Here is a 25,270-nt window from a genome sequence, read left to right on the forward strand (position 1 = left end):
TCTCTTACCCTCTGGTTGTTTTAGGATGGTCTACAGGTCTTGATTCTCTTTCTATGGGTCTATTAACATACACAAGCTCCGACGGCTGGACCGCATTGGTAGTTGGGGAATTTGCGGTGGGGCAAAGCTGGGTCCTCTCAATATTCTACAACCCCAGCCACCTGCCCCTGGGCATATGCACCGCAGGGGGCCTGCATGTTCCCCGGATGCCGCATGTGCAGCACACACAATGCAAAGAATTTAGGGATTGCGTTCTTTCTGCGGGCCTTCAGTTTGCCCACCCCCTTGTCAAGTATTTAGCAGCGGAGAGCGTGTGGGGGGGGGGGTTCGGTGTTTTTGCCCTTTATTGGTTAGTGACGTGGCCACAATGGCCTTCAGTGACTGGGGGCTTGCCAGGCCTTAACTCCTGCTAAGCAGCACGGTGAAGTCCAGCCCGCCTTTGATCCTCCTGGTCAGAGGGGCCTCCTGAGAATCCGTGCTGAGGGCAGGCCAGCACTGAATGGGGTCTGCTGAAGTCCCCTCCCCAGAATTATCCTTGTCCCCCCACCCCTCGCTTTCACCCTGGTTTCATTCTACTGGAATTTGTCAAATAAAATCAGTTTCACAAGGACAGTGACAAAGCTGGACAGCCCACTTGCATAAAGGCTGTTCTGTTGGTCTTTGTGCTTCGAGGGACAGATGACACATGCAGAGATAAAGCCAGTTGTCGGAGGTGCTGCATGGTATGTAAAACCTTTGTAGAGCGATACAGTCCCCGGCAGAAGAACCAGCCATGAAATTTGACCCCTCTCTCACGGTATCTGTGTTGAACTCCAGAAAAACCCTGCCAGAGGGCACCATGAATAAACAAGTAAAATGCCTCGGAAAGGTACAGTCGCACCCCAACCGGCAGCTGAGCAGAAGTGACACACGGATCAGTCCTTTGTTTAGGTCTGGGAGCTAGAGGAAGCTTGTTTTATTTATTTAGAAAATAACCTAAATTACATCTCTTACCAACTGAGCTGTCCATTGCAAATTAAACGATTCAGTCTTCTCCCCTCCCAGGATGCTTATTCCAAGGTTCCAGATTTCAGGGACCCTACTTTATTCTATTATAACAGTTGGTGAGTTGGGACCACAGGACAGAACTGCTCTTTCTCTTAGTCGTGGTGACCTCGGACTCATCAAAACAGCCTGAGGATGCTGCTTGACCCAGACTGATTTGTTTCCAGAGTGAGGTGCTTCTCGCTGCAGTGATGCCCTTGGACCCAACATCCTCCTTTCATGTTGGTCTTGTCTTCTAATGCCACAGTTGGTACATCTGTCCACACTCAACAAGCTGCTATGGGTTGCAACAGAACCTTGTGTTCGAATCTCCTGTCACGTTCACTTGCAGTTTCTGGGAGCAGTGTCTTCACTGTGCAGCCCTGCTGCGTCTCCCTGATCAAAGCAGGGTCTCTCGATTTTACTTTTTCCAAGCACACTGTACCTGCCATAGCTCAATTCCCGTGTCTTGAGTAAGGAGGGTTTGGTTTTTTTTGTTGTTCTTCGCCTCCCTCATAGGAATGTCACCATGGCATGAAAGGCATTTCATTCGTTTTCCATCATTTTCCATCCTTCTTGGAATGCTGTTTTCATAGGTGTGAAACTCCGAGAGCACGTGTCATGGTTCCCGCATTACTGAACGAGCTTCTGGCATGCCCATGAGCGAATAACATCCTGAAACGGCTTTTCTCTGCACTGATTCAGTAAAAAATGTTGAGATCTCCATTGTACTTCTCCATTCTCCAGCCTTTGTGGCCAATAGGGACGACCATGCGACTTCCAACATATTCATCATTCATTGGTCCATTTTATGAACACGTGACCATGCCTTTGTCCTGGCACTAGTGACTGTATGCTGGAGTCGTTCTCCAAACTCAATTGTGCAGTACTTCCACCCAAGCGTTTGCATGCGCAGACCAAATCTACTTACTTTGGATTTCCAGAGTGAGAGGGGTGTAAAGTTACAACAAATCTCGTTCCGCACTGTACTTCATCGGTTGAAGCAAGCTTTGAAATTAAATGGTTTGTGCTATAGGGTGTTTTTGCTATTATTTGCATTCGATCTGTACAGGCAAGCAGAAGGCTCCAATGCATGCATCCTGCGTGCAGTTTAAAGCGTACCAATACTTATGTTGACCCTTTGTTTGTAGTACAGTAGCCTTGCTGTATAAACATCTGGTTACGTCATGCAATACAGCAGTAAAAACGAACTCCAGCATATTAATTTCCCCTCAACTGTAGGCCAGATTTAAGACCTTTAGATGTAAGAATGAGACATTGAAAAAATATTTATATTAACATTATTGATGAGGTGCTGGAAATGGGAGATGAAATATATTTTGATTGGCATAGCGAACAGCCATTTTGAATCTTAACGTCTTAATATCTAGTTGCCTCTTGGACAGTATATGGTGTTGGAATCTTCCAGCAAGTCCTCGGCAGGGAGCTGGACCCCCCCCCCCCTCGACAACAGCACAGTGTCCTTCAGTGTCCCTGATGTAGCTAGTCTCGTTCCAGGTCTAGGAGGCCTAGCTTATTCCCAGTGTAGCACTGGGATGAGCTGCTCCGTTTTTTCTAAGCATTGTGTTCCTCTGTTTTTGTTTCTGCTAATTTCTGCTGTCCACTCGCATACAGCTGTTTGGGCCGCTGTCTTCAGAATGTCTAATGTGAGTAATCAATCTATAAAATGAGCATCACCTCTAGGGGGCGTATCAGCAGCATGATGGATTACAGTTCACGCAGTTTCACATCTGCTAGGAGGAGGAACTTAGCTTTAGTACTCTGGATGTGTCCTGTGCTTGATTTATTGAAGGATAAAATGTGTATTTAGAAGCAGCAAAACAGACGGTGGACTCAACTGAAACAGGATGTGCTCAGTGATGCGTTCATAGCAATTACATAGTTCGGTGTGTTTATTTGTACTAATTAATGAAAATAATTATGACAGTGCTTGTTGGTGATGGGCATGGTCATGTTCGCATTACTCGCCATGGGTACGGTGTGTAGTTTGCTTCTCTGGGTGGCTGAAACAACGGTACGGATGTCCAGGACGTCGGGCTGGTTTATCTCCGTCCAAGCGGCGGGAGCCCAGCCAGTGAGAACCATCTAGAAACATGACCCTATAAGCCCTCGCACCCGGAACCCCTGCACCCAGCCTCCCTCCCACCGGACCTCCAGGCCGCTTGGCACAGTAACCAGAATGGGCTTTGTTTTTTTTAGGTCCCCACTATGTCGGATGGCTGTATGTGTGCCAGCGCCGCTGATCCCTGTGTGTTTGCCCCCCTCCCCACAGGAAAGAGCAGACCGTCCTGTCACCAGTGACCTGCTGGAACCTGCTGCTGAGCCAGGTGAAGAGGGAGAGCCGGGATCATGCTACACTCAGCGACCTCTACCTCAATAACATCATCCCACGCTTTGCACAGGTCAGCGAGGACTCTGGGCGCCTCTTCAAGAAGGTGAGTACCTGTCCATGCCCACCAGACACGCCTCTCCCTCTGAGCCACGTCCAGTGGTCACGCCCCACCGATTCTCCCTGACGCAACATCGAACCATCGTCTGTATCGTCTTGCGGAAGCCCCCCAGCAAACCCTATTGCTGTTCTGCTGACATGTTCTGGAAGATTCATTACTCACGTACGCCTCCTAAAGTGCTATGTGGTGGGGTAGGGGGTGTGGTTCCCAGCCAGCCATCTGCAGAGAGAGCATGTGACAGGATGTGCTGAGTGAGTTTGTCATGGGCTTTGCTCGTACACTTTAGCTGGAAGCCTGTCGGGCGTGTCGAGGGTCCACGCTTCCTGCTGTCTCCAGTAAGCAGGTGGAGAGGTGCCCTTCCTGCCACCCTGCAGTCCCTGTCAGTGCAGTGACCCGTCACAGACACAGACCCGTTGCACTTTCTGGACTGCTTTTTCAGCGAATGCTGACTCATTTATATTGTGATTCTCTATTGTAAAATCAAAACAAATTTAAAGAGTACTCAGTACACAAATAGAATATCCTGAAAGAATACTGTATTGTTATAGAAATAAATATTTACAATTAATAATAATAATAATGATAATAAATTAGTGATTGTGATACAGATATCAGCAGCACCAGATTTTCTATTATAACAAAGATTTTCTGCTTCCTGACATGTTGTGGCTGGGTGGGGCGGCACGTCGGGGGGAGGTGCTGGGTTGTCTGATGGCAGCAGGCAGCAAGGATCCCCAGTAGGGTGTTTCAACTCACCATGGTGGAAGGAGCCAGTGACTGAATGTGCACCAAAACAGCACCCCCAGGAGGAGATGGACTGAAGTGTTACGTGCACAAAAGTGACAGTGAATGTTTGCCTGGCTGTTTCACGTATTCAGTGGCAGCATGCATTCTGTTTATCGATTTATAATCTTGTAAGCTTCCACGTAGTTGCTGCTCTGCCTCCGTATTCCTTCTGTAATGCCGTTACGTTTGATGGACGTCATACACAGATTGCTGAGCTCAGAGCTCTAATCTGCCGGAATGCTTTTTCATTTACTTGAATCACTCCTTAGTTTTTCCACTCTGCATTCTGACCTCGATCGGCAGAAGGGGCTGTCAGGATTGCTGGGCAGGTGATCGGACTGTACCACCTCCCATTGACTTGGGGGGGGGGGGGGGCTTATGGAACTTTGGTATAGTGTTCAGGATACGGTCCGGAGGGTTAGGAGTCGGGGAGCTGCCAGTCAGCAGGTCTTGATCTGGTTGGAAACGGCCAGGTGGCCTTTCGAGTGACTCTACTCACCTCGAAGGACTCCTATCCTTGGGTGACATGTCTCCTGGGTTATAAGTCAGGTGCCCTGCGGAGAAGCTGGGGCCCCCCTCATTTTAATGAAGTCACCCCCATTCCTGTTAGCATCCCAAACTCGCCTCGTTATTTATATTTGTCACGTCATTAAAGAAAATGATGCATTTCTCCATCCGGCACCGACTTCCAGGCAGACAGCCACTGACAGCCGCCGTGATTCCGCTGACTCCCACATAACTGTCGCTGTTTCTCAGGAGTCATTTATCCGATTTCATTTCCTCTGGGCTAAACAGTCTCCCCCCCAGAATCGTGTCACTCTGCCTGCGGCTGAAGCTCTGCCCTAATAACCTCTGCCCGCTTTAACACCCGCATGCCAGGAAGTTTGCTAACCACCTTAATTTTGAGTGTTCCTCTTTTTCGTTGGGTTCCTGTGCCCATCAGAACTCCTAAAGATGCACGCTATATATATATATATATATATATATATATATATATATATACACACACACCAATGATCATTAAAAATCAAGATGTTGGTATCAGTTTGTGTCAATCTTGGCCCCTATTTAAACAATATTAGTATTCAAGGATAGCAATCTAAGACTAAACTGATTGCAATAGACGATCAACCATTTTCTGGAGTGAAGGACGAGGGATTTCATAGGCTTATTCACCTGTTGGAGGTCAGCGCACAAGTCATAAAAAATGTATAAAATTGAGTTTCCTCTTGTGGGGACCAGAGAAATGTCCCAACAAGTTCAAAATAACAGGTTTTTTTTTTATCACATTATGGGGACATTTAGTGCTAACAGTGTAATATCTACATGCCCACAGACTCAGGCACACACAGCCTTAGTGATCAGAGCCCACGACTAGGAAGAGATTCCTCTGTCCTGCAGCTCGTCTGAACACTGGGCTCTGACTGACCTTCGGCTCTTTCCTTCATTACCCAGTGACACATGGCCTCATACTTTAAGAACCTCAAAAAGAAACAAAATGAAAAAGTGCGAAAGCTGAGAGAGGAAAACCGCAGGGCGGTCCGTAAGCTCATAAAGCCGGCAGCCCAGTCTCCCTAACCACAATTTTATACTGGGCTGGGGGGTGGGGGTGGGGGTGAGGGTGGGGGGATTAATGCGCGCCTAGTGTGTCCTGCTCCCTCTGCCCTCCCCGCTTTATCTGCGTTAGGAAAATCTGACGCGGGATGAAAGCTCTTTGATAGTGACACAGGCGTCTGTTAGGCGGTGAAAAGACGAGTAGGAGTCGTCCCCCACAAGAGGCGGATTAAAGTGGCGGCCTGTCTGAACAGCGTCCCCTGTGGCTGCCAGTGGCATTACCGGTGGAGTAAAAGATCAGCTCTGCCTTAAAGCCAAGCACCAACATCTGTCCTTGTATTCAGCGAGCGAGGCTTTTTTTTTTTTTTTGGCAAGATTTGGCTTACTGCTGTCCCGAATAGTTTGGCTGCCCGGAACTTCACCGTGCCGGTGATCTGTGCCTCTCTTTTTGGAATACACCTAATTTTTCACTTCATATTCCTGTTCTGGTCTTAATTCCCGGGATGAAATGTCACTCTCACCGGCATCTCAGCCAAGCTCAATTTGTGGGCCTTCCTGGGATGTCAATTGCTGGGCTGTTCTTGTTGTCACTCCCCCTGGCGGCTGTGTCTCTCCCGTGCCCTTGCCGCTCACCCAGAGCAGATGGCACTGTCAAAGCTGCTCCTCTGGGTCCCGTCCAAGAGCAGAGGGATCGATTTCATCCACGGCGGACTTGGCTGAAGCGCGTCCCACAGTGAAGGCCGCCGTCAGTACAAGTAAATGAAAAGTCTGGTGGGGACGTACTACTCGGGTTCTGTTTGGCGGGACTATACCCAAGGAATCAGGCTGCATTTGGCGGGACTGTACCTAACATGTGAGGCTGGGGGTGCAGCTGTTGCTCCTTGAGGCCCTGACTGGGACACGTTTGGGCATATTTAGTTTTTTCCGTGGCTAAAGCAGGAAATACAAGCCATTATCAGGAGCTCAGCTACCTCTTAAAACCTGTTAAAATATCAGTGACAACTTCCTGATTGTTAGTTTTCCCTAAAAAAGGCAGATCGGTGGAACCAGCAGGTGACTGACAACTGCTTTGGATTTTAAAATGGCTGGAAAGTTCATGTGGAAAATGATTCCTTATCAGTGTTCTGTTTTTTGCAGTCAAGCAGCAGGATGCCAAGGAAAGATCTGGTTATTTAACTGTGTCTATAAATCATTGCCAGTTTTAACCTGCCCAGACGCAGACATTTCTTTTGCTGTAATGTGGTAGGAAGCTCAGTCTAGCTGCACGTAAGAATGTCCAGGTAAGTGTAAGCAGTACTGGAGCCAGAGCTACTCAACTATCTTCCAAACAAAGCAAGAAACCAATAATAAAAATATTCAATCAGGAGAAAGTGCTTCACTAAAAGCACCGAGGGGGCATGGGGAGTGGTATCTGGCTAGTAGGGGTGTTCCTGCGGAAGGCGGAGAGCGAGTCTGATGACCGGATTGGTTTGGCAGCTCATTCCACCATCGGGGAACCACATATGAGAAACGTCTGGAGTGAGACCTCTCGCATGGTGGAGGAAAATGCATGCCTATAGATTGTGTGTATGATTGGCTTAAGCTTTCATGGGATCTGCGGGGTCGTAAATGAATGTGCTGGTCCGTAATTCCTTTTAAAACAAAGTAATTCCATTTTCTGACCGAAGACTCATGGATGCTGAGAAAGTCGTCTGAGGATTGGGCAGGTGGGCGGTAGTCTGGGTTTTACATTTTTACTGGTTCCAGCTGGATACCAGTAGATGCGGTGAGCAGCCTAAGTTGAGGGAGTCTAGAAAATGAATTGCTGTAATGATTGTCACCTGTACATTAATTTCCTCATTCCTGGTTTCCCAGCCATGGCAATAAAGTGCTGTTCCCAAGTACCTGCTGGTTTATGTACAATATCAAGGCAATACTCTCCAACCAAACCACCAGAGGTACCATGAAAGCCCCCCCCCACTAATTGTTTTCAAATTAGCATTGCTTTCGCTTTCCTGTCTGTGGCAGGCAATGTTCAGTGGCCAGATAGCTTCACAGATCAATTAAGAAGCTCCGCAGATCAATTAAGAAGCTCATTTGTTTCATTCGAAACCTGTCTGGAGCACTTGATATTCTCCACTGATAGGGCCTAAGTAAATGATGCTGAATAAGACATCTTCCTCTTCCTCTGTGTGGACAGTGACACAGCAGGGATCAGCGTCTCCTTACCGTGATGTGGGGGCGCGTGAGAGAGGACTGGGCTTTGGCTGTCTTCCTGGCAATCGATCACAGGCACCTACAGTTAATAGAATCCAGCTGGCCCTGCTTGGACTAAGTGACTTGTTCAGGCTGTAAGTGGAGTCGGCCGGGTAGATCTTTGAGGGGCTTTGCTGAAGCGTGAAGATTGTGTGGACACCCATCCAGTTGTATGTACCATGTTTTCGCCAAGGCTGTACAGTCTAGCGGGTAATCAAGGGTCACGGTTTCCTAACATATATTGTCCCTGAATCATGTATGGGCGATAATATGCATTTGAATCTTTAAAAAATAATCATGCCAATTCATTTGTGAAACTAACTGAATAATTAAGTTACTTCCTAGCAACTGATTATGTCACTGTAATACAAGAATCTAGTCTATGAATTAATAATTATGAAAATGTGACAATTTTCAGATGTTAATACAACAGCTTTTTACTTGAAGTAGCGACATCTCTGGGGTATCAGACGGCAGCAGCGCACATGGGGATACTGTAGTGACCCAAGTTTGCTTGGCTGGTGGTGGAAGGTCAGAGGTCCTCCACTGATTTTCTCCAAGTGACATGGCATACGATTTGGCTGGCTATTTTTTAAAAGTTGAGTCTTGAAAGTAGGCCATGGGAAGCGGCGATTTTGCATCTGTTTTCATGCACTTCTGAGTTATTCATCAGTGTAATTCTGTCTGCAGGATAATACTAGTTCTGGATCTTGATTTTAATTCATAAGCTTTAGACCCAGATTATCTTACTTATAATAAGCTGCAGTACCCAGATGAATGTTTCTGCTTCAAGTCCCAAAAACAGCAGCTGCTTCAGTATTTATTTGGAGTGATAGCATTCTTAATTAACTGTTGAATTGATGGGTGCTGATCATGACCATAAACTTTTGTCTCTAGCTGGTGAACAGAGGTGGTAAACGGTCGACTTGCCCACACAGGAGTGATGAGCCATTTAAATTGGAAATTGGGGAGCATAACTGGAATTATTCTGGGCACTTGAAGCAGCATTTTGCTGCATATCTGAATGCCTGAAGGCCTGACATCTGGCAACTATCAGCAGAGCTGAATGTTTAATATCCGTTATAAACAAAGGCTGTACGTTTTGGACCTGCTGGCCAGTGCATTGCGGAGCTGAACTGATATGAACAGGAAGTGAGATTCGGTCAGACGCTCCACAGGCTCTCGCGGTTTCAGGGCGTTTACAGCAACGGTGCCCATTGGCTCCTGAGTGATAAGCCCGTCTCGCTACAGTGTTGGATGGCTTTTTGGAGGTGCGGCGAGGGGTCCATCATCCAGCCAGCAGCGGTGTCGCACCGATAAATCACTGGCGGAGACTCTCGAGAACTGCAGACACACATGAGCCCGGGCGCCGCCGCTCCTGTCCGCCGGGGGCTAATTATTTATGCTGGCCCCTCCCCCAAGGCGCTCGCCGGCCTTGATGAAACGCGTCAGGCTGTGGTAATTTATGGCCCGTGCAGAGACCCCCCCCGGGGGGCTCATTGCCATAGCCATCCATCTAGCTCTCCTTTCACCTTCAAAGGGTTAACAGAGATTGGGTTTGGCTCGAACCACGGGCCGAGGGACCATATGGTTTCTGTATTTGTGAAATCTTCCTTTTGCAAGGAGGCTCTGTTCCCAGAGGTCAGGGAAACTTGATCTCTTGTGTGATGGGGGTAAGCGGTTGAGTTTGGGTGTGTTTCAGTTGCAGGTGGAGGAGGGGCAGGTGTGGGCTTGTGCCCAAGGCTGAAAGGACATGGGTTCGAATACTGTGGCCGGCAGAGTAATCATAACACTGCTGGCCCCTTGTACAAGGCCTTTAACCCCACCTGCTAGGAGTCTGACCCTGCACTCCGACCCAAAGCTCCTCATTTGAACTAAAGAATCTGCTGAACTAATGTAAATCTAGCTGCAATGACTCTGGGAAGCTGTTTTTCAGAGAGAGACTACATTATATCTCTATTTTATGACTCATACACCTTTCCTTAAATAGCTTTCTCCTTGGCCCAATGCCCTGGCTGAAGATTCTGTGTGAGCTGAACAGGTAGTAGTACACAAACTGGCGAATCGTTCTAGACGTTCCAGTATGTGGTCCTGTATCCTCCTTCATCTCAATAGAAGAAAAAACGTACATGCTGGACCGTTGTGGAGGTGGCTTCGGGAAACAGGAAAAAGTTTTGGGATCTTGCCTTTGCCCTGGATGACCTCGGTCTCAGTGATTCATAACACCCCCAGATTTCCCATCATCCTCAGCGTTCAGCGCCATCACTTGAGCAGGCTGTTCAGACCCTGGTGTTATTCTGCAGCAGAGAGTGACCAGACTCTAATCCTCACCCGCCTGTTTTTTGTTTTTTTTTTCTCCCAGAGTAAAGAGATCGGCGTCCAGCTGCAGGAAGACTTGATCAAGGTCCTCAACGAGCTTTACACGGTAGGTTCCTCCTCCTCTTCCTCTCCAGCCAGTGGTGTGTTTGCAGGAGTGTGGGAATGATTGACAGTCCCGTGGGTGAGAGGAGGCCCCCAGGCTCCTGGATTGGGCCCCTGCGCTCTTGGTTGCCAGAGCGATAAACTTCTCATTATGGGCTGCCAGTGGAGCTTTCCGTAGAGGTTTTCTGCAGCCTTCCGTCTTGCATGTCCACCTACTGGGTCTCGTTGCCATTTATGCAGTGTTGGGTCTGGGCGATTTTTTTAGTTCAGCTTTGTCTCTCGTAGATTCTGGGATGTCTCCTAAAGTTCAAGCAGCTCGACTGTATAAGGACACTGGTTATGAGTATGAGTGTGTGTGATGGGCAGGTCTTTCTCCACTCTATTTAGTGCTACACTTTTCACTAATGATGCAGGAATGCATTTAAGATTTTTTCTGGAAGCTAGGAAAGACACGCCACCCCCCCCATTCCATATGGACTGTCGAGGCAGCCTGCAGCAGGTCCCACACAGTGCAGCGTGATGCTGAGGGAGATAATTGGTGTGCATCGTTAAAATATAACGTGTGTATCAGCAGCTCGGCGTGTCTGTGTGCCCTGCTCGCTCTATTTTGACTTGTTCGCTGACATTTTCCTCCTTGCGGTTAATATAATGTAAACCGCCATTAGTTTTAATTGCTCTTGATGTTAACTTGCGTGTTATGGCTGAGTTCAGACAACTATATAAACAGATAATTATACCACCCCCCCCCCCTTGGTGATTAAAACGTGTTAGTATGTTTTCTCAAAGTAATTATACATCGCCGTGCATGGTCTGTGTGCCTAAACCTTGCCTATTCCCCACAAACATTCTGGGTGCAGGGTTGTTGTGGTTTTACTCGTGTGTGTGTGTGTGTATATATACATTATTCAGTATGTCATTCTAATTGATGTATCCGAGATGCTGAGCACTGCGATTTAGAAAGCTAGCCTAGTTATTGGCTGGTTAAATTCGTTGGAGGCAGTTGAGTTGGTTCATCGGCTGCTTGAAAAGGCATAAAGACTGCTGGAGTGTATCTGACTAACATCATAATTAGGTTTCTAGGTTTGGTAGCCTGGGTTAACAACATAAGAATATTCAGCATTTCTCCCCTCATTTGGTTTTGCTTATGTGTGAGTCAGTGTATGGATGTAGAGAAATCAATGAGCTCATCCTCCAAACTTCCTGATGGGTTAGAAGGGGATCTCTGATGAACCCCCATCTGGAGTCTGAGGCAGCATGACGCCTGCGGAGTCCGGTGCTGGAGCTTTCGGTGCTGAGGTGGGCCTCTCCTCCCCCCATGAAATGACTGGCTGGCATCAGCCGAGCATCTTGGTGGCAGAATAATAACATGGCGGAGTAGAACTGGGGAGCCCAAGCAGGCAGCCCACAGTACAGATTCTGGGGGGAGGGGCAGAGCGCGATGCCACTAATTAAGGGGATGCCAGTGGAAAGGCAGCCATTTTGATCAGTCTCTATGTTTTATTTATGAAAAGGAATCACAGATGCTCTCTCCAGCACAGTCCTTTTATCTCTGCGTTTGTGATGTTAGCTGGTTTAGGAGACACCAAAGGCCCTGTGTTTTTGTGTTTATCTAGTATACTCAGTACTTTGTGAGGCCAGATCATCTCATCCATTCATTAAAGAGGTTGTTCTCTCATTGTTTAAGTTCACTGGAATGCTGTCCTACATTTCCATAGGAAATTGCCTTGCAGTGCAAACGAATTGTGCTCCGCCGACGTGGGGACAGGGGTAACCACGTTCTGGCCAGTTAAAGAACATGCTGGACAGTGATGATGTCATCTTCCCCGATGAGCTAGTGGGCCATCTCAGGGAGATTTTTCTACTCCAGTTTGCTTTTTGAGTCTATGCAATGATACCAGTGGATTCAGTGCTGAAGTATATTTTTATCTGTTTAGTGCTTCTCTGATCGTCCATATGATTTATCTCTTGTCAGTTTCTCTTAAGACTAAATGCCCACATCGTGATTATCTCTATGAACACAAGGGCTCCTCTTTCTAGTTTTCAGTTTCCCATTAATCCTGTGCCCTGTAAAAAGTAGCTAAGGGTAAGTCTCTCTGGGGACCTGGATGCAGCTTCCGTACCCTGGCTGTGTAAGCGGCATTCGGGTCGGCTTTCATTACTGTCAAGGTAGAATCCCAGTTTGGCTTAAACAAAAAATTGTACTTGAGAAAACAAATTGCGGTTTGAAGGTGAGTCTTCTCCCTTCTTTCCTGGGGGAGCACTGTGTTCACTCAAGCTTAGCTTTTTTGCTCTGTAGGCCAATTATGTAGATTAATTAAGTTGACCAAGTATGTAAATGCTTAATTTGTCTCGTTTTTAATAAATGAAAGGATACACCACTCAACATATTACTTTTAGAAACTGTAGATTACATTTTCTCTTTAATTAGATTAATTGGTTTGGGTGAGAATAGCCTGTCTGGTAGGCAGAGATTTAAAGAAGCTGAGAGACACATTTCTGATTAGCATTTAGCTAAAGTGCCATCTTGCTACAGGATGCTGTATGCAGCCCGACACGTTTTAATATAAATATTTAATATACCAGTTACGTTGCCTATTCATCTGTCCCCTATAATAATAATAATAATAATAATTATTATTATTATTATTATTAATACTGTGACCCTGTGATGGATGGATGGATGGATGGATGGATAGATATATTATTGAAGTGTCTCAATTAAGCACTAATTTCTCACTAAGTGATGCTTCACCCCCAGTGGTTTCCTGACCATATGAATGTAGTCTGGATGTAGCTCCTTCCAGCGGGATTCCGTGGGAAATGCTGCAGCCTTTTCTAGCCTTTTCTAGCATGTCCTGAATAGCGTTTCTCATGGGATGTACTGCTCCCTCGTGGTGCCCTGGGCACGTCCCGTTGGAGATTACTGCTTTTATTATGGTCAGAGTAAAGAGAGAAAATGGCCTCACAGGGCTGACAGTATAACTATACCAGGGTAAAGAGCGATGCTGAACGGAGCGGAAGGATCCGGGGAGATTATGTCAGTTGGGAAGTGGGACAGGCTCCTGGTTGGCACCTAGTAACGGTCCACACCGTTTCCATGGGGACCCAGTGCAGTACAACAAAGTGTCTTTGCCCCATTAAACGTATATACAGGAAACGCACTGTGTGAAGGACTCTGGAGATGGCTTAGACACGTTTGGCCTCAAGTCAGATGTTTAAAGATAAAAAATTAGCATCTCATTCATGCATTCATGTGGGGTAAACTAATGCCAGTGGGGTGTCTGTTAAGCTCGTCGTCGTCGTCGGATTTTATTAGTAATCAGCGTTTATAATAAAGCAACTAAAATGAATTTTTGAATGTAAATTTGTATTTTGCATTTCCGTTTGTAGCAGAGGCCCTTGTATGGTTTGAGCAGCAGGTGGTACCTTGAGGTGGTAATGCTCTGTGGATGTGAGTCCCTGTGGATGTGAGTCCCTGTGCTCCTCTACGTGTCCAAGCAGTGATCTTAAGCTGCTTCAGGTCCACCCTCCGTAATCAGGCTGAATCCGGGAGGATGTGAGTTCTGAATCCAAGTTCGCCGAAGGATATTCCAGCATGTTCTTTCTCAGTATTAGTGGGGTGGAGGGGTTGGTAATTAGTCTGAGGATTTTGTGTTTGAATTGGGCAAGTGTCACACAGCATTACTGCTGGAGTGTGCACGTGGAGCGGTTTTTAAATCCCTCATTTGCCCCTACATTTTTATAAATCCTCAGTCTGTTGGGTCCAGCTTTGGAATGACGCTGTAGCAGCCAGCCGTCTGTCTGTCAGAGGTTTACTGCGTGCATGAATGAACAGATCAGTATCTCTAGCTGTGCTTAAATTCCACATTTTAAAGTATGTGAAATATGTGCATGTGATATTTCTGCTCAAGGTGTTTACTAGGTTTAAAAAAAAAAACAAATGTTCACCCTTCAGACTGCATGAAATGATGTTCTGTCAGTTGTGGGGTCAAAGGTCACCAGTGTCGGAAAACCTCACCAGGGGGATGCCAATGATCATGGCATGACTGTCTGGAGTAATCAGACTGGTCTCTCTTAGAATATTCAGCACCTTTTATAAAACGAGGTGTGTTTGGAAAGTTGGGTTCAGAAGGACACATGGTATTCTGTATACTGGTGTGCTTTTTATACAGCGCTGCCTGCGGTTCACGAACACAATCCATTCCAGGAAAGTGGTCGTGAACCAATTTGTATGCGAACCAAGGCAATTTTTCCCATAAGAAACCAAGGAAATTCAATTAACGCATTCACAAGCCTACCAAATAATGGGTTTTGTTAATAAATTTTCTGGGTTTTATAGTAAAAACTTTAAAGGAAAAACACAATGTAGTGACGGGTGGACCGAGGCATCGCAGGAGTAGAGAGAGACATGGAGACTTGCTTGCCAAGTTTTTATTGACAGTACTTAACCCTTGTGTTGTAGTTGTTGGTAATGTTAATGGCTGCATCTCGCTATTGTTGCGTGTGTGTTGCCCCTGTCTTTGTACCCGGTCCGATTCTTGCGTGCATTTCTTGCACCTTCTGCATCTTGCAGTTCGGCGTCTGACAACCTTGTGTTTCCCGTCTGTATTTGGGGTCGGTGCTCATTGGGTGCCTGTTGTGGTTCTCCTATTTACAATTACACATGGGGCATGCTGGGACATGCGCCCCGCCGGTGCTACACTAGTGTAAAAAAAGGAATCTGGTCGAGGAATCTGTTCGTCAACCAAATTTTGTATGCGAACTAATGCATTTTTTTTTTCATGAAATTTTTGGTTGTGAACCAAATTGTTTGTAAGCCACAGCGTTCGTGAACCGCAGGGACCACTGCAATTCACTTTAATCGACTGTTACTAATGAGTTACTAAAGTGGTTGACAGTGTCACTTAGTAATATGATCACTGTGGCATCCCAGGCTGGCAGGCTTCCTCCTGTATGGCTGATGTCTTCCAGAATATTCCGTATGCCGGGTTCATGTCGAAGACTCGCATTGTCCTAACGTACATGGTAGCTTTCCTGTGACCCTTTCGCATGACAGGATGTTGCACACCATGCTGGATGAGGGGGTGGGAGAGGCTCAGGAGGACTGTCTCGTTTTGGAGAGCATGCAGCATAGTGGTTATTGACAGCATCTAGAATCTGGTGTGGTGGCTTAGCCAGTAACACTCACACCTCCAGGTGTGTGCATGTTCTCTCCATGCCACTCGGTGTCCTCTGGGCACACTGCCTCCTGCAGGCCACAGTCGTGCAGGTAGGCTAACTGGCATCCTGTCCTGGGTGTCCCACCTTGTACTTTTTAGGATGAAGTCCGGCCTTTGTGTGACCCTGACATGAAAGATGGGAATTATTATGTAAATAAAAGCACCAGGACATGGATTAAACAGCAGCCTGCTGAGTTGTGTGCCGGGTAAGAACCCTATGCTGCACCCCATGTCCCCCCTGCAGGTAATGAAGACCTACCACATGTACAACACGGACAGCATCAACGCCGAGAGCAAGCTGAAGGAGGCGGAGAAGCAGGAGGAGAAGCAGATGAGCCGCTCCGTGAAACAGGACGAGCGGCAGACACCCCGCTCCCCTGACGCGCTGGCCACCATCAAGGCCGAGGAGAAGCACGTTCGCCGCAGCTCCGTCAAGAAGATCGAGAAGATGAAGGAGAAGGTGAGGCTGACCTTGTCAGCCGTCAGGGTCAGCATCTGGGCACATGTAGGTTACAGGTGCTGGCTCTATATGAAGTGTCTCCCCCCCCCCCCCCCCCACAAAGCGTAGAGTCAGAGTACAGTGGTACCTCGGTTCTCAAACTTAATCCGTTCCAGACTCCGGATCGAATCCTAAAAAGTTCGAGTTCTGATCAAATTTTTCCCATAAGAAATAATGGAAAACCAATGAATTGTTTTCCGGCCCCCCAAAATTACACCTAAATATGTTTTTTTGTTTTTTTTTTTTGTTTTTTTTTAGCATTTAAACACAAAATAAGCAGGATAAAACTAGAAGAGCATTTTTTTCTTAATGGCTTCCAAAACGATAAAGATCGTATCCCAACATTACCCCTGTCCTGCCCCGATCGTCCGCTCCTTCCGTGTGCCACGCCCCCTCGTTAACCTCGTGTGGGATCCCCATGTGATCAGCTGTTTCTGGTTGTTATCATTAGTCCTCTGTGTTAAGTCCGCGTTTCAGTTTGTTTCCCCATTCCGGTCATTGGGTGCGTTCGACTTGCTTACAGCGCTGGCTTAAAGCAACGCATTCTGATCCTGACGCAATGCATTACGGTTAGATGCATTGCGACCTCTCACCCGGCTGCACAAACTGGAACTGCCTCCATGACGACACACCTTTGGTATTTGGCTGAAGAGTTTAGTTACACGCATGACGTTTGTATCCCAGGCAGTTCCGATGCATAATGTGCTGTTTCTCCCAAATATCACGTAAAGCAGTGAGAACTGGTTTTCAGTTAATTTACCTGGTAAAATAAAGTTTAAATAAATTACATAAATGCTCTAATAGTACACGTAAGTTAGTGGTTTATTTATTGTTAGTTACTTTAATGTTGCGCTGCTTTATTTGGTTAATCGTCCAGTCTGTGAAGAAGGTATTCAAGTAAGAATTGCATTGTAGTATGACTCATTTCCTGGCGCGTACAATTTATATTAGGTCAGCGTTCATGGTTCGACTTCTGATATTCAGATCGAGTTCTAGGTCAAACTGGTTTGTTCGACTTTCAAGAAATTCGAGTTCTAGTGAGTTCGAGAACCGAGGTACCACTGTACTTAGTAAGTAGTATGAAAGGAACAGACCTGTTGTGCATGTAGTATTTGACTTTGGAGGTCAGAAGCTATCATACATCACCTGGGCAGATTTATACAGCTGCCTCACTAGGGAAGCCTGGATGAGATGCCTGTGAGAGACTGAATGACGGTCAGTGCCCCAGGCTTTGTGTCATCACCGTCACATCTGGCCTGGCTTTTATCGAGTTGCCTTGGCTTGCCGTTCCTGGAGGTAGCGGCATTTCGCGTAGCATCCTGGGCACCTTCCCAGCTTTCCCTTCCTGTCGATTCCGAGATGTGCTCCATCCCTCATGGGGCAATTCAGTTTGGTACATTTTGATTAGGTTTTCTTTTTCTCCCGGGCCCTTTCTGACTCTCCTCTCTCCCTGTCCCTCAGCGCCAAGCCAAATACACTGAAAACAAGCTGAAAGCCATCAAGGCCCGCAACGAGTACCTCCTAGCGCTGGAGGCCACCAACTGCTGCGTCTTCAAGTACTACATCCACGATCTCTCCGACCTCATTGACGTAAGCAGGCCTGTGCCATCTGTCCCAAACTGGTTGACACTTGAACACTACACCCTGGACTCATAGTCCATTTAACTAATGTCCTGGACTCTCAGTGCCACCTCATTTTATTAATGGCAGCCCTGGAATTTCATAGTACATGGGGAAAAAAATCCAAGGCATTAGCTAAGCTCATTTACAATCTAAATAATTACTTCAGTAAGGCAATTACAAGCTAAGATTGGACAAAAACCTCTTGCACCTGCAGGGAACGTGTGGGCCCTACCATTAAAATCGGCTATAATAAAGTAGATCTGTTCTATGGGCTTCATCAACTGTCCCTAACAAGATTTTTAAGTCTTACAGTGCTAAACATCTGTATTGACGTATTTGCAGTTATTCATTTGATGACATGAGCATTTAGGCCGGTCCATTTCATCTTATTTGTACATCACTCTGTGACCTTACTCGCAGCTGGGATTTACAGCCTAAAAGAGCGTGACTCAAAGTATATCAAGTTGTATTACTGTCACTGGGCTCCTGAATAAGACGTATAAGAACTAATGCTGTCAGATTGCTCCTGTCAGTCAGACGAATTCCCTCGGGAGACGGCTCGCCGGCATGTGTTACTGGAAGCTCGTCAGATGCTCTTTTCAGCCATGGATATGAATCATGGCCTTCATTAGGGGGTGGAGCAGGTCGCGTGCACTGATGCAGAGTGAGGAGCAGGCAGCATGCTCGTTATGGAATGGACGGGTCGTTAGCGGTGCATATAGGATTTAATGATGACCTCGCGGTTCTGCTTGTTGTACATGGGACGGCATAGTTGCGCAGGCTGACAGGTTCCTTCACCGCTGCTGTACATTTTCAGCAATAGCTTCGAGTGAAGCTCTTTAATTCAATGCTGTCCTTTCCGGAGGTGTGGAGGTAACAGTAATGAATATTTTTGTTTGAATGGGTTATTAGCTGTTGGCCCTGTGGCGTGTTCAGTCACATGTGGGTGTCGCTGTAGCCTGGGTGCTAAGCCCCTCCTCTTCCTGCCTTCTGCAGTGCTGTGACCTGGGCTACCATGCCAGCCTGAACCGGGCTCTCCGCACCTACCTCTCGGCCGAGTTCAACGTGGAGACGTCGAAGCATGGAGGCCTGGAGGCCATCGAGAGTGCGGCCGAGAACCTGGAGGCCAACAGTGACAAGCAGCGCCTCATGGAGACCTACAATCACGTCTTCTGCCCCCCAGTGCGCTTCGACTTTCAGTCCCATATGGGAGACATGGTGGGTCCCGGGGAGTCATGGGCTCTGGGGATGGGGTTGGGGAAACTGTCCCAGTTTCTGTCCTGGTGTAATGTGATATTGTCTCACTTAGAGGTCGACCGATATGGGTTTTTCAATAGCCGATGCCGATGACGATATTTAGGAGTCAGGGTCAGCCGATGGCCGATATATGCTGCCAATATTTTTTGGCCGAAAATTGGACGTTTTCTGCTCTATTTGCATGATAAAATATCACTAATAATAACAAGCGATACACAAAATTTCTCAACTTAGCATTTATTGAATACTGACTTGTGTAACTTTAAATATAAACTTAAATAACAAAAACACAATACAACTTATAAACAACTTAAACTTATAAACAATAAAGATAGCAGCATCAGAATCACTTTAGCAGCAAACTCATTCTTCAGCTCCCAAGCTCACCAGTCTGCTGCAGATATTGCACCTGGCTTTTCCTGGTGTTGGCTTTGTGAAATGCTGCCATACAGGATTAGATTTTTGTTCAGCCATCAGACAGCAATTACTAAAACATAAGAATAAATGCAAGGTTAGAATTTTTATTATAGTACCTTCATCTTCAATTCATTCTACAATTCCAGTATTCCATGCACATTAAAACAATTACACTCTAATACATTTTGAAGAAAAAAAAAACACTAAGTGCATCATGGTATGATGAGTAGTGTACACTAACATGTTGTTTCTGTTAGCAGACAGATAGCTTAAAGCCAAATTCACAATCAGAATCTAGTGATCCCGGAAAATAAAATAAAACTGTCGTATTGCACAGCCTTGTATGCAAGGACAACATAAGCCCCTAGTGATTGTGACGTTGTCTACGTATAAGCCCGTATAAAGGATAGACATGTTTAATGAGGAAACTGCGCAAAGTCATGCACTTTTTATCTAGACGTCTGACAAATTGTTTGAATCTCCGGTCTCAAATGAAAAAAAGTTGCACAGAAGGACCATTGTCAGCATCAGCTCAAGTAAATGGTAACCATGCTTTCGAACAAACACTTTTCTCCGCCATGCATTGTTCTTAGCAGCTCTGTGTCTCCGAGGACGGCGCTGTCTGTGATCAGGGCAGAGTAACGCAACTCTCACACACACTGCAGTATTTGAGAGCTGCCCGCTCCGCCCCACACACTCACAGAGTGAAACTCTCCGACACAAGAAAAAAAACATAACTGATAACATCGGGCTGATATGGTAATAATTAAAATGTTAACAATTAAAATGATTTTTAACGATTAAAAAACGTCTGTGAGCCCACCAATAAGCGCACAAAACGAACTCTATTAGAATCAATGATCCTTAATGTTACCTGTAAGCTACAGTTGGTTGAAGGCTCATTATCATTACCCCAGTTCCCAATAGCGTAATTCGCGTTCTTTTAAAGCAACATTTCATAGCAAACTACTTAAATAAACAGGTCATTGAAAGATCAGAATTTAAGCCTTACCGTTTTATCCCAGGACTCTTCCAAAACTTCTGGCTGTGGTCCTGCACAAGGCAGCATGGGTCACGTGTTCCACAGCAACAATAACACTGGGCTGCCCGCAGACGTGCCTGTCTGAAAATCGGCGTAGTACACTCGGATATCGGCCGATGCCGATACATTAAAAAATGATAAATATCGGCCCGATATATCGGTCGACCACTAGTCTCACTGCCATGTGATGCTGGATTGGGTATGGAGACCCGGGGCTCGCTTTCAGGTCACAGCCCTGTGACCATAGGGATGGGGTATGGAGACCCGGGGCTCGCTTTCAGGTCACAGCCCTGTGACCATAGGGATGGGGTAGGCTGCAAGCTTGGGATATTAGTATCTGATTCTTCCCTGAATATCTTCAGCTATCTTGCTGGCTTGAGTGTTTGCGCTGGGCTGCGAGCTGGAGCACAGTTTCCTTTTCCCGCTATTAATGCACAGTTTTAAGTGATGACAATGTTTCTTGGGTTAGGCTGGCTGTACGTGAAGGGGAATGCAGTGTGTGAAATCACTTGTTTTAATTGCTGAAGTAATGTTCGGATTTGTGAACTGCTAAATTTGCAATACAAAATAGATGGGAGGGGGGTGAAAGAATTGTTCAATTTAAGAACTGTGCTTTGTACTGTGCCACATTCAGCAGGCAGAATGCTATCGCAGGGGTTTAAACAGAACCTCTGGAACGTTCTCTGAGGAAGAATGAGAAGTTCCTGCTTCTGGGTGTGTTTCCTGTGAACCCAGCCCTTTGCTTGGTCTTTGCAGTTCTGTGTTTTATTTTAATTCATTGATTCAGACCGATTCAGACTTCAGCCACGGTCCCACTTCACATCCGGGCTCCAAGGCCTGCTCCTCATCAATCCTCCCTGACATTTCTCAGTTTGTGGGATTTTCTCTGATGATATATTTAACTGCTACACCGGACCAAACCTAATGCTACGTTCACACCGCAAGCGTCAAAGACGCCAGCCGTCGCTCCCGCCGCCCTGAACGCGACGCTAGCCAACGCCGGAGACGCTCTCTGACGTCATAGAGTGGGTGGGGACAAGGCCGCTCAGACAGCCAGGCTCTGAGAACTTTTTAACGACAGTTCTACTAAAACAGATAATTATGTTTTGACAAACACTAATGCTATAAATAGGTTTAACATTACCAACAATTTGCACTGTTTTCTCTGCTATGGCGGCAAAATTACTACAAAAAAATATATTATGCACTTCACCATCTCACCTGGAACACCAATTGTTTCGGACACTCTGGTCCATGCCTCATTTTTTTTATTTATGTCCCTGTATGCAAACAGACACATCATATATAACTGGGTACCCGGCCACAGCAATAATAAGTCTCTCCTCCATTGTGCCTAGGAACGGTGGGGTCGGAACAAAAGTTTACACGCTTATGTTCTGCGGCGCTCTCTTTAGCGGAGCATCTCTACATTCCCATTGGTTGCCGCCCAACCGCGTCACAGCTCATTACCATAAAGTTGACTGGGATTCAACTTCTGTCTGACGCTCCCGCCGCCCAGATCGCGACGCACCGCACCGTGCCGCTCCTCGACGCCTCCCGACGCTCCCTCCCATAGAGAATGAATGACTTCCGGTCATTTTGACGCTCTCGCCGCTCGCAGTGTGACCGTAGCATAAGACTGGGGGGGGGGGGGGGTTATATTATTGAGTTTCTCCCAGTATTTTTCCATGAATACATTTTATCCTTTTCTCAGTTTTGTCTCCAAAAAATCACATAATTCAATCATCCTCGCAAGGCCTGTCTTTATCTCACAGAGGCTTCAAGGGTCGTCAGCTCCATTTTTCCAGAGTGATAAGGTGTGCTGTTTGTTCAAGCTAAGCATTGACTTAATTACCCATAACTGTTGATTCAATTAACCAGATGGTTTAAATTACATTTAACTGGGCCATTATCTTGGTTAAATTAGGTTAGAGAATTGTTTCAGCCAAGTCCTGGCATTGAAGAATATCTGTAAAAAAATATTAGAGCTTTTACAAAGAATTTTTTTCACTTAAAAAAAAAAAAAATTAACTGGAAACAGATGTGACGACTTCTTCAGCATGCAACCAGTGTAGGGTCGTGGGGGGGACCTGGAGTCTGTCCCAGACAATTTAGAGACACCAGTTTGCTTAACTGCATGCAGGAAAAAAAACTCACTCAACATGGGGTGAACATGCCCACTGCACACATCGAGAGGGGGGTGGGATTTGAGCCTCCAGCCGACTGAGCCACCATGCATGATGTTGATCTGTGGTACGTCGGGTGCGTGTTTGGGGGCATGCAGTGTGCTGCCTGCTCTTTTCATTGGCCTGTAGCAGCAGAAGCTGCCTTTCATCTCCAGCCTGCTCTCCTGCAGAATGTGTCAGACTAGAGCCTCGTTCTTCACCACCAGGCTATGAACCTCTGACCACTTTAATCAGCATCAGCATGAGCTGCTGCACAGCCTTGTCGGGTATTGGCCCACAGCCTTGTCGGGTATTGGTCCACAGCCTTGTCGGGTATTGGCCCACAGCCTTGTCGGGTATTGGCCCACAGCCTTGTCTTTCATTGCTCAGATGTGTCAGATTTGGGGGAGGTGTGTGGCCTGGCAGTGTTGTGGCTGTCCGTGTCCTGAAGGTCATCTATACGAATCCAAATCCCATGGCCATCAGAGGAATCGTGTCAGTGTTGGACCCCTTGAGCAAAGCCCAATATATTCAATATATAGATTCAATATATTTTTTCAAACGGACCCCCACTCCCCCGCACAAAATGTCGTGGCTGCAGTTCCTCTGGATGTCTTCACCTGAACAAGAAGCAGGAAATTAGACAGTCAGACATACATCCATCCAGCCACTCATCCTCCAATCACTCATCCTGGCCCAAGACAAGGTGTTACAAATATGTGTGTGGATAAGGCCATGAAAGCCTAAACCTAACCCTTGTGTTTTATATTACTATTCTGACATTGGTTCACTTAACCAGGTAATATTCTTGGATTATGAGGCTAGGTACCGTCTCAGGTACATGGTAAAGTGCTGTACCAAGTTATTTTTATGGCTGCATAAAAATTAAAACTTGGTTGCACATCCATAAATTTAACATAAGATGGGATGGTGAATGTATATTTACGTCCTAAATTTTTTATTTACTTTTCTGTGGTTAAACCCTATACAGCCAACATTTTTATTTGGATAGTTCTCTATAAATGTTTAACAAGCCATAAATAAGCATCGTTTTGATGTCTGCAGTGTCAAAGGCAGGGCTGTTGGATCTGATGTTTGTAGACTAATAAATGCATATTTCAGTCGTCCAACAAACCTCCAGGAACCCTTTCATAAACCACTGTATGTACTGATCCAACATCTGTGTCTAAATTCCTAGTTACGTGTGTGTGTGTGTGTGTGTGTGTGTGTTAGTAATAATCAAAATTGTTCTCTAAATATTTATGGACCAAAATTAAAGCTTTTAATTGGGCATCATTGCAGAACTTTTTTTTTGCCTTTCTGGCTCTATACATATACAGACGCTCCTCTACTTACGAATGAGAGACCCTCCGAACGGCCGTTCGTAACTTGAAATGTTCGTAAGTCCATTCGACATCATTTTAAGGGTATATGCAAGTACAAAGAACTAGGATGCTGGGAGTACGCTGCTGCGCGGCGGGAGTAGCGGCCAGAAGTCGTACTAGGCGGAATTGGCGCGCAGAAAAAAAATTGATATTGCGGACAGGAAATGAGAGCCCAAGTAATACTTGATTTGAACTTAGTCCTCTTCGTGCGTATGTCTGAAAGTTTGTAAGTTGAAAGTTCGTAAGTAGAGGAGTGTCTGTAATGGTTTTGCTAAATAAAAAGAGTGCAACGTTTGATTTTGTGTCCCCTCCTTTGTCTCAATCCCCCCCCCGCCCCCAGGTGGGACACTTGTGTGCCCAACCTCCCCTGCAGGGGGAGCTACTCCAGAGGTGCCAGCAGCTGCAGTCCCGCCTCTCCACCCTCAGGATAGAAAACGAAGAGGTTTGTGCCTGGCCCTGGGTTCGACTAATGAGGCTTCCATCAGTGGGTGGGGGCCTGGGTGGTGGGGTGTATTAGGCTACGTTCCAAAGGCAACACACAATAGAAATCCCCCCCCCCCCCAAAAAAAAAAATGCCTGCTGCTTTGCTGGAGTATTCCAGTTGAGACATTGTGAAACGTGGTGCTTCTTCAGACTGCCTGCTCTTGTGTTTTGTGTTTTATTTAGCAAACGCTCTTATCCAAAGTGATGTCCGAATGAGGCAAATGGCACATTACAAACACACAGCTTAGAATGTCCAGGTACATGTGTAAGCAGTACTGGAGCAGGTTCTGCACAACTTATCTTCCAAACAAAGCAAGAAACTAATAATAAATATTCAATCAGTAGAAAGTGCATCACTATTTGCAGGGGTGGCCAATCTTATCCAAAAAGGGCCGATGTGTAAGCGGGTTTTCACTGAAGCTCCCTAATTAGATTACTAATTAGAGGACTGATTGGCTGAGGAGTCCTCACACCTGGGTTTGACCAGCTGACCTAAAGGTTACCCCAAAAACCTGCATACACACCGGCCCTTTGTGGATAAGACTGGCCACTGCTGATTAAGAGAATTGAGGGTACATGGGGTGGTTATCAAGCCAGTAGGGGTTTTTCTGGGTCTTGAGGCTCTTCTTAAAAGTGGAATGTCAATGAAATGTCAAGCAGCTTATTGGTTCCTTTTGTCTGCTTGTTCCT

General features: G+C 46.3%; 1 protein-coding gene across 4 annotated transcripts in view; it reads left to right on the forward strand.

Moving 5' to 3' along the window:
• The window catches only part of srgap2 (SLIT-ROBO Rho GTPase activating protein 2), a 79,743-nt gene that overhangs the window by 41,249 nt on the left and 13,224 nt on the right, over positions 1-25,270 (forward strand). For all 4 annotated transcript variants that reach the window (XM_023832373.2, XM_023832374.2, XM_023832375.2 and 1 more), the window contains 6 exons: positions 3,317-3,479; positions 10,432-10,494; positions 15,954-16,169; positions 17,670-17,798; positions 18,828-19,049; positions 24,438-24,539. In XM_023832373.2, the coding sequence (XP_023688141.1) occupies positions 3,317-3,479; positions 10,432-10,494; positions 15,954-16,169; positions 17,670-17,798; positions 18,828-19,049; positions 24,438-24,539 (895 nt within the window). The remainder of the gene's footprint in view (positions 1-3,316; positions 3,480-10,431; positions 10,495-15,953; positions 16,170-17,669; positions 17,799-18,827; positions 19,050-24,437; positions 24,540-25,270) is intronic.

The sequence above is a fragment of the Paramormyrops kingsleyae genome, chromosome 8 (assembly GCF_048594095.1).
Source record: "Paramormyrops kingsleyae isolate MSU_618 chromosome 8, PKINGS_0.4, whole genome shotgun sequence".
NCBI lineage: Eukaryota > Metazoa > Chordata > Actinopteri > Osteoglossiformes > Mormyridae > Paramormyrops > Paramormyrops kingsleyae.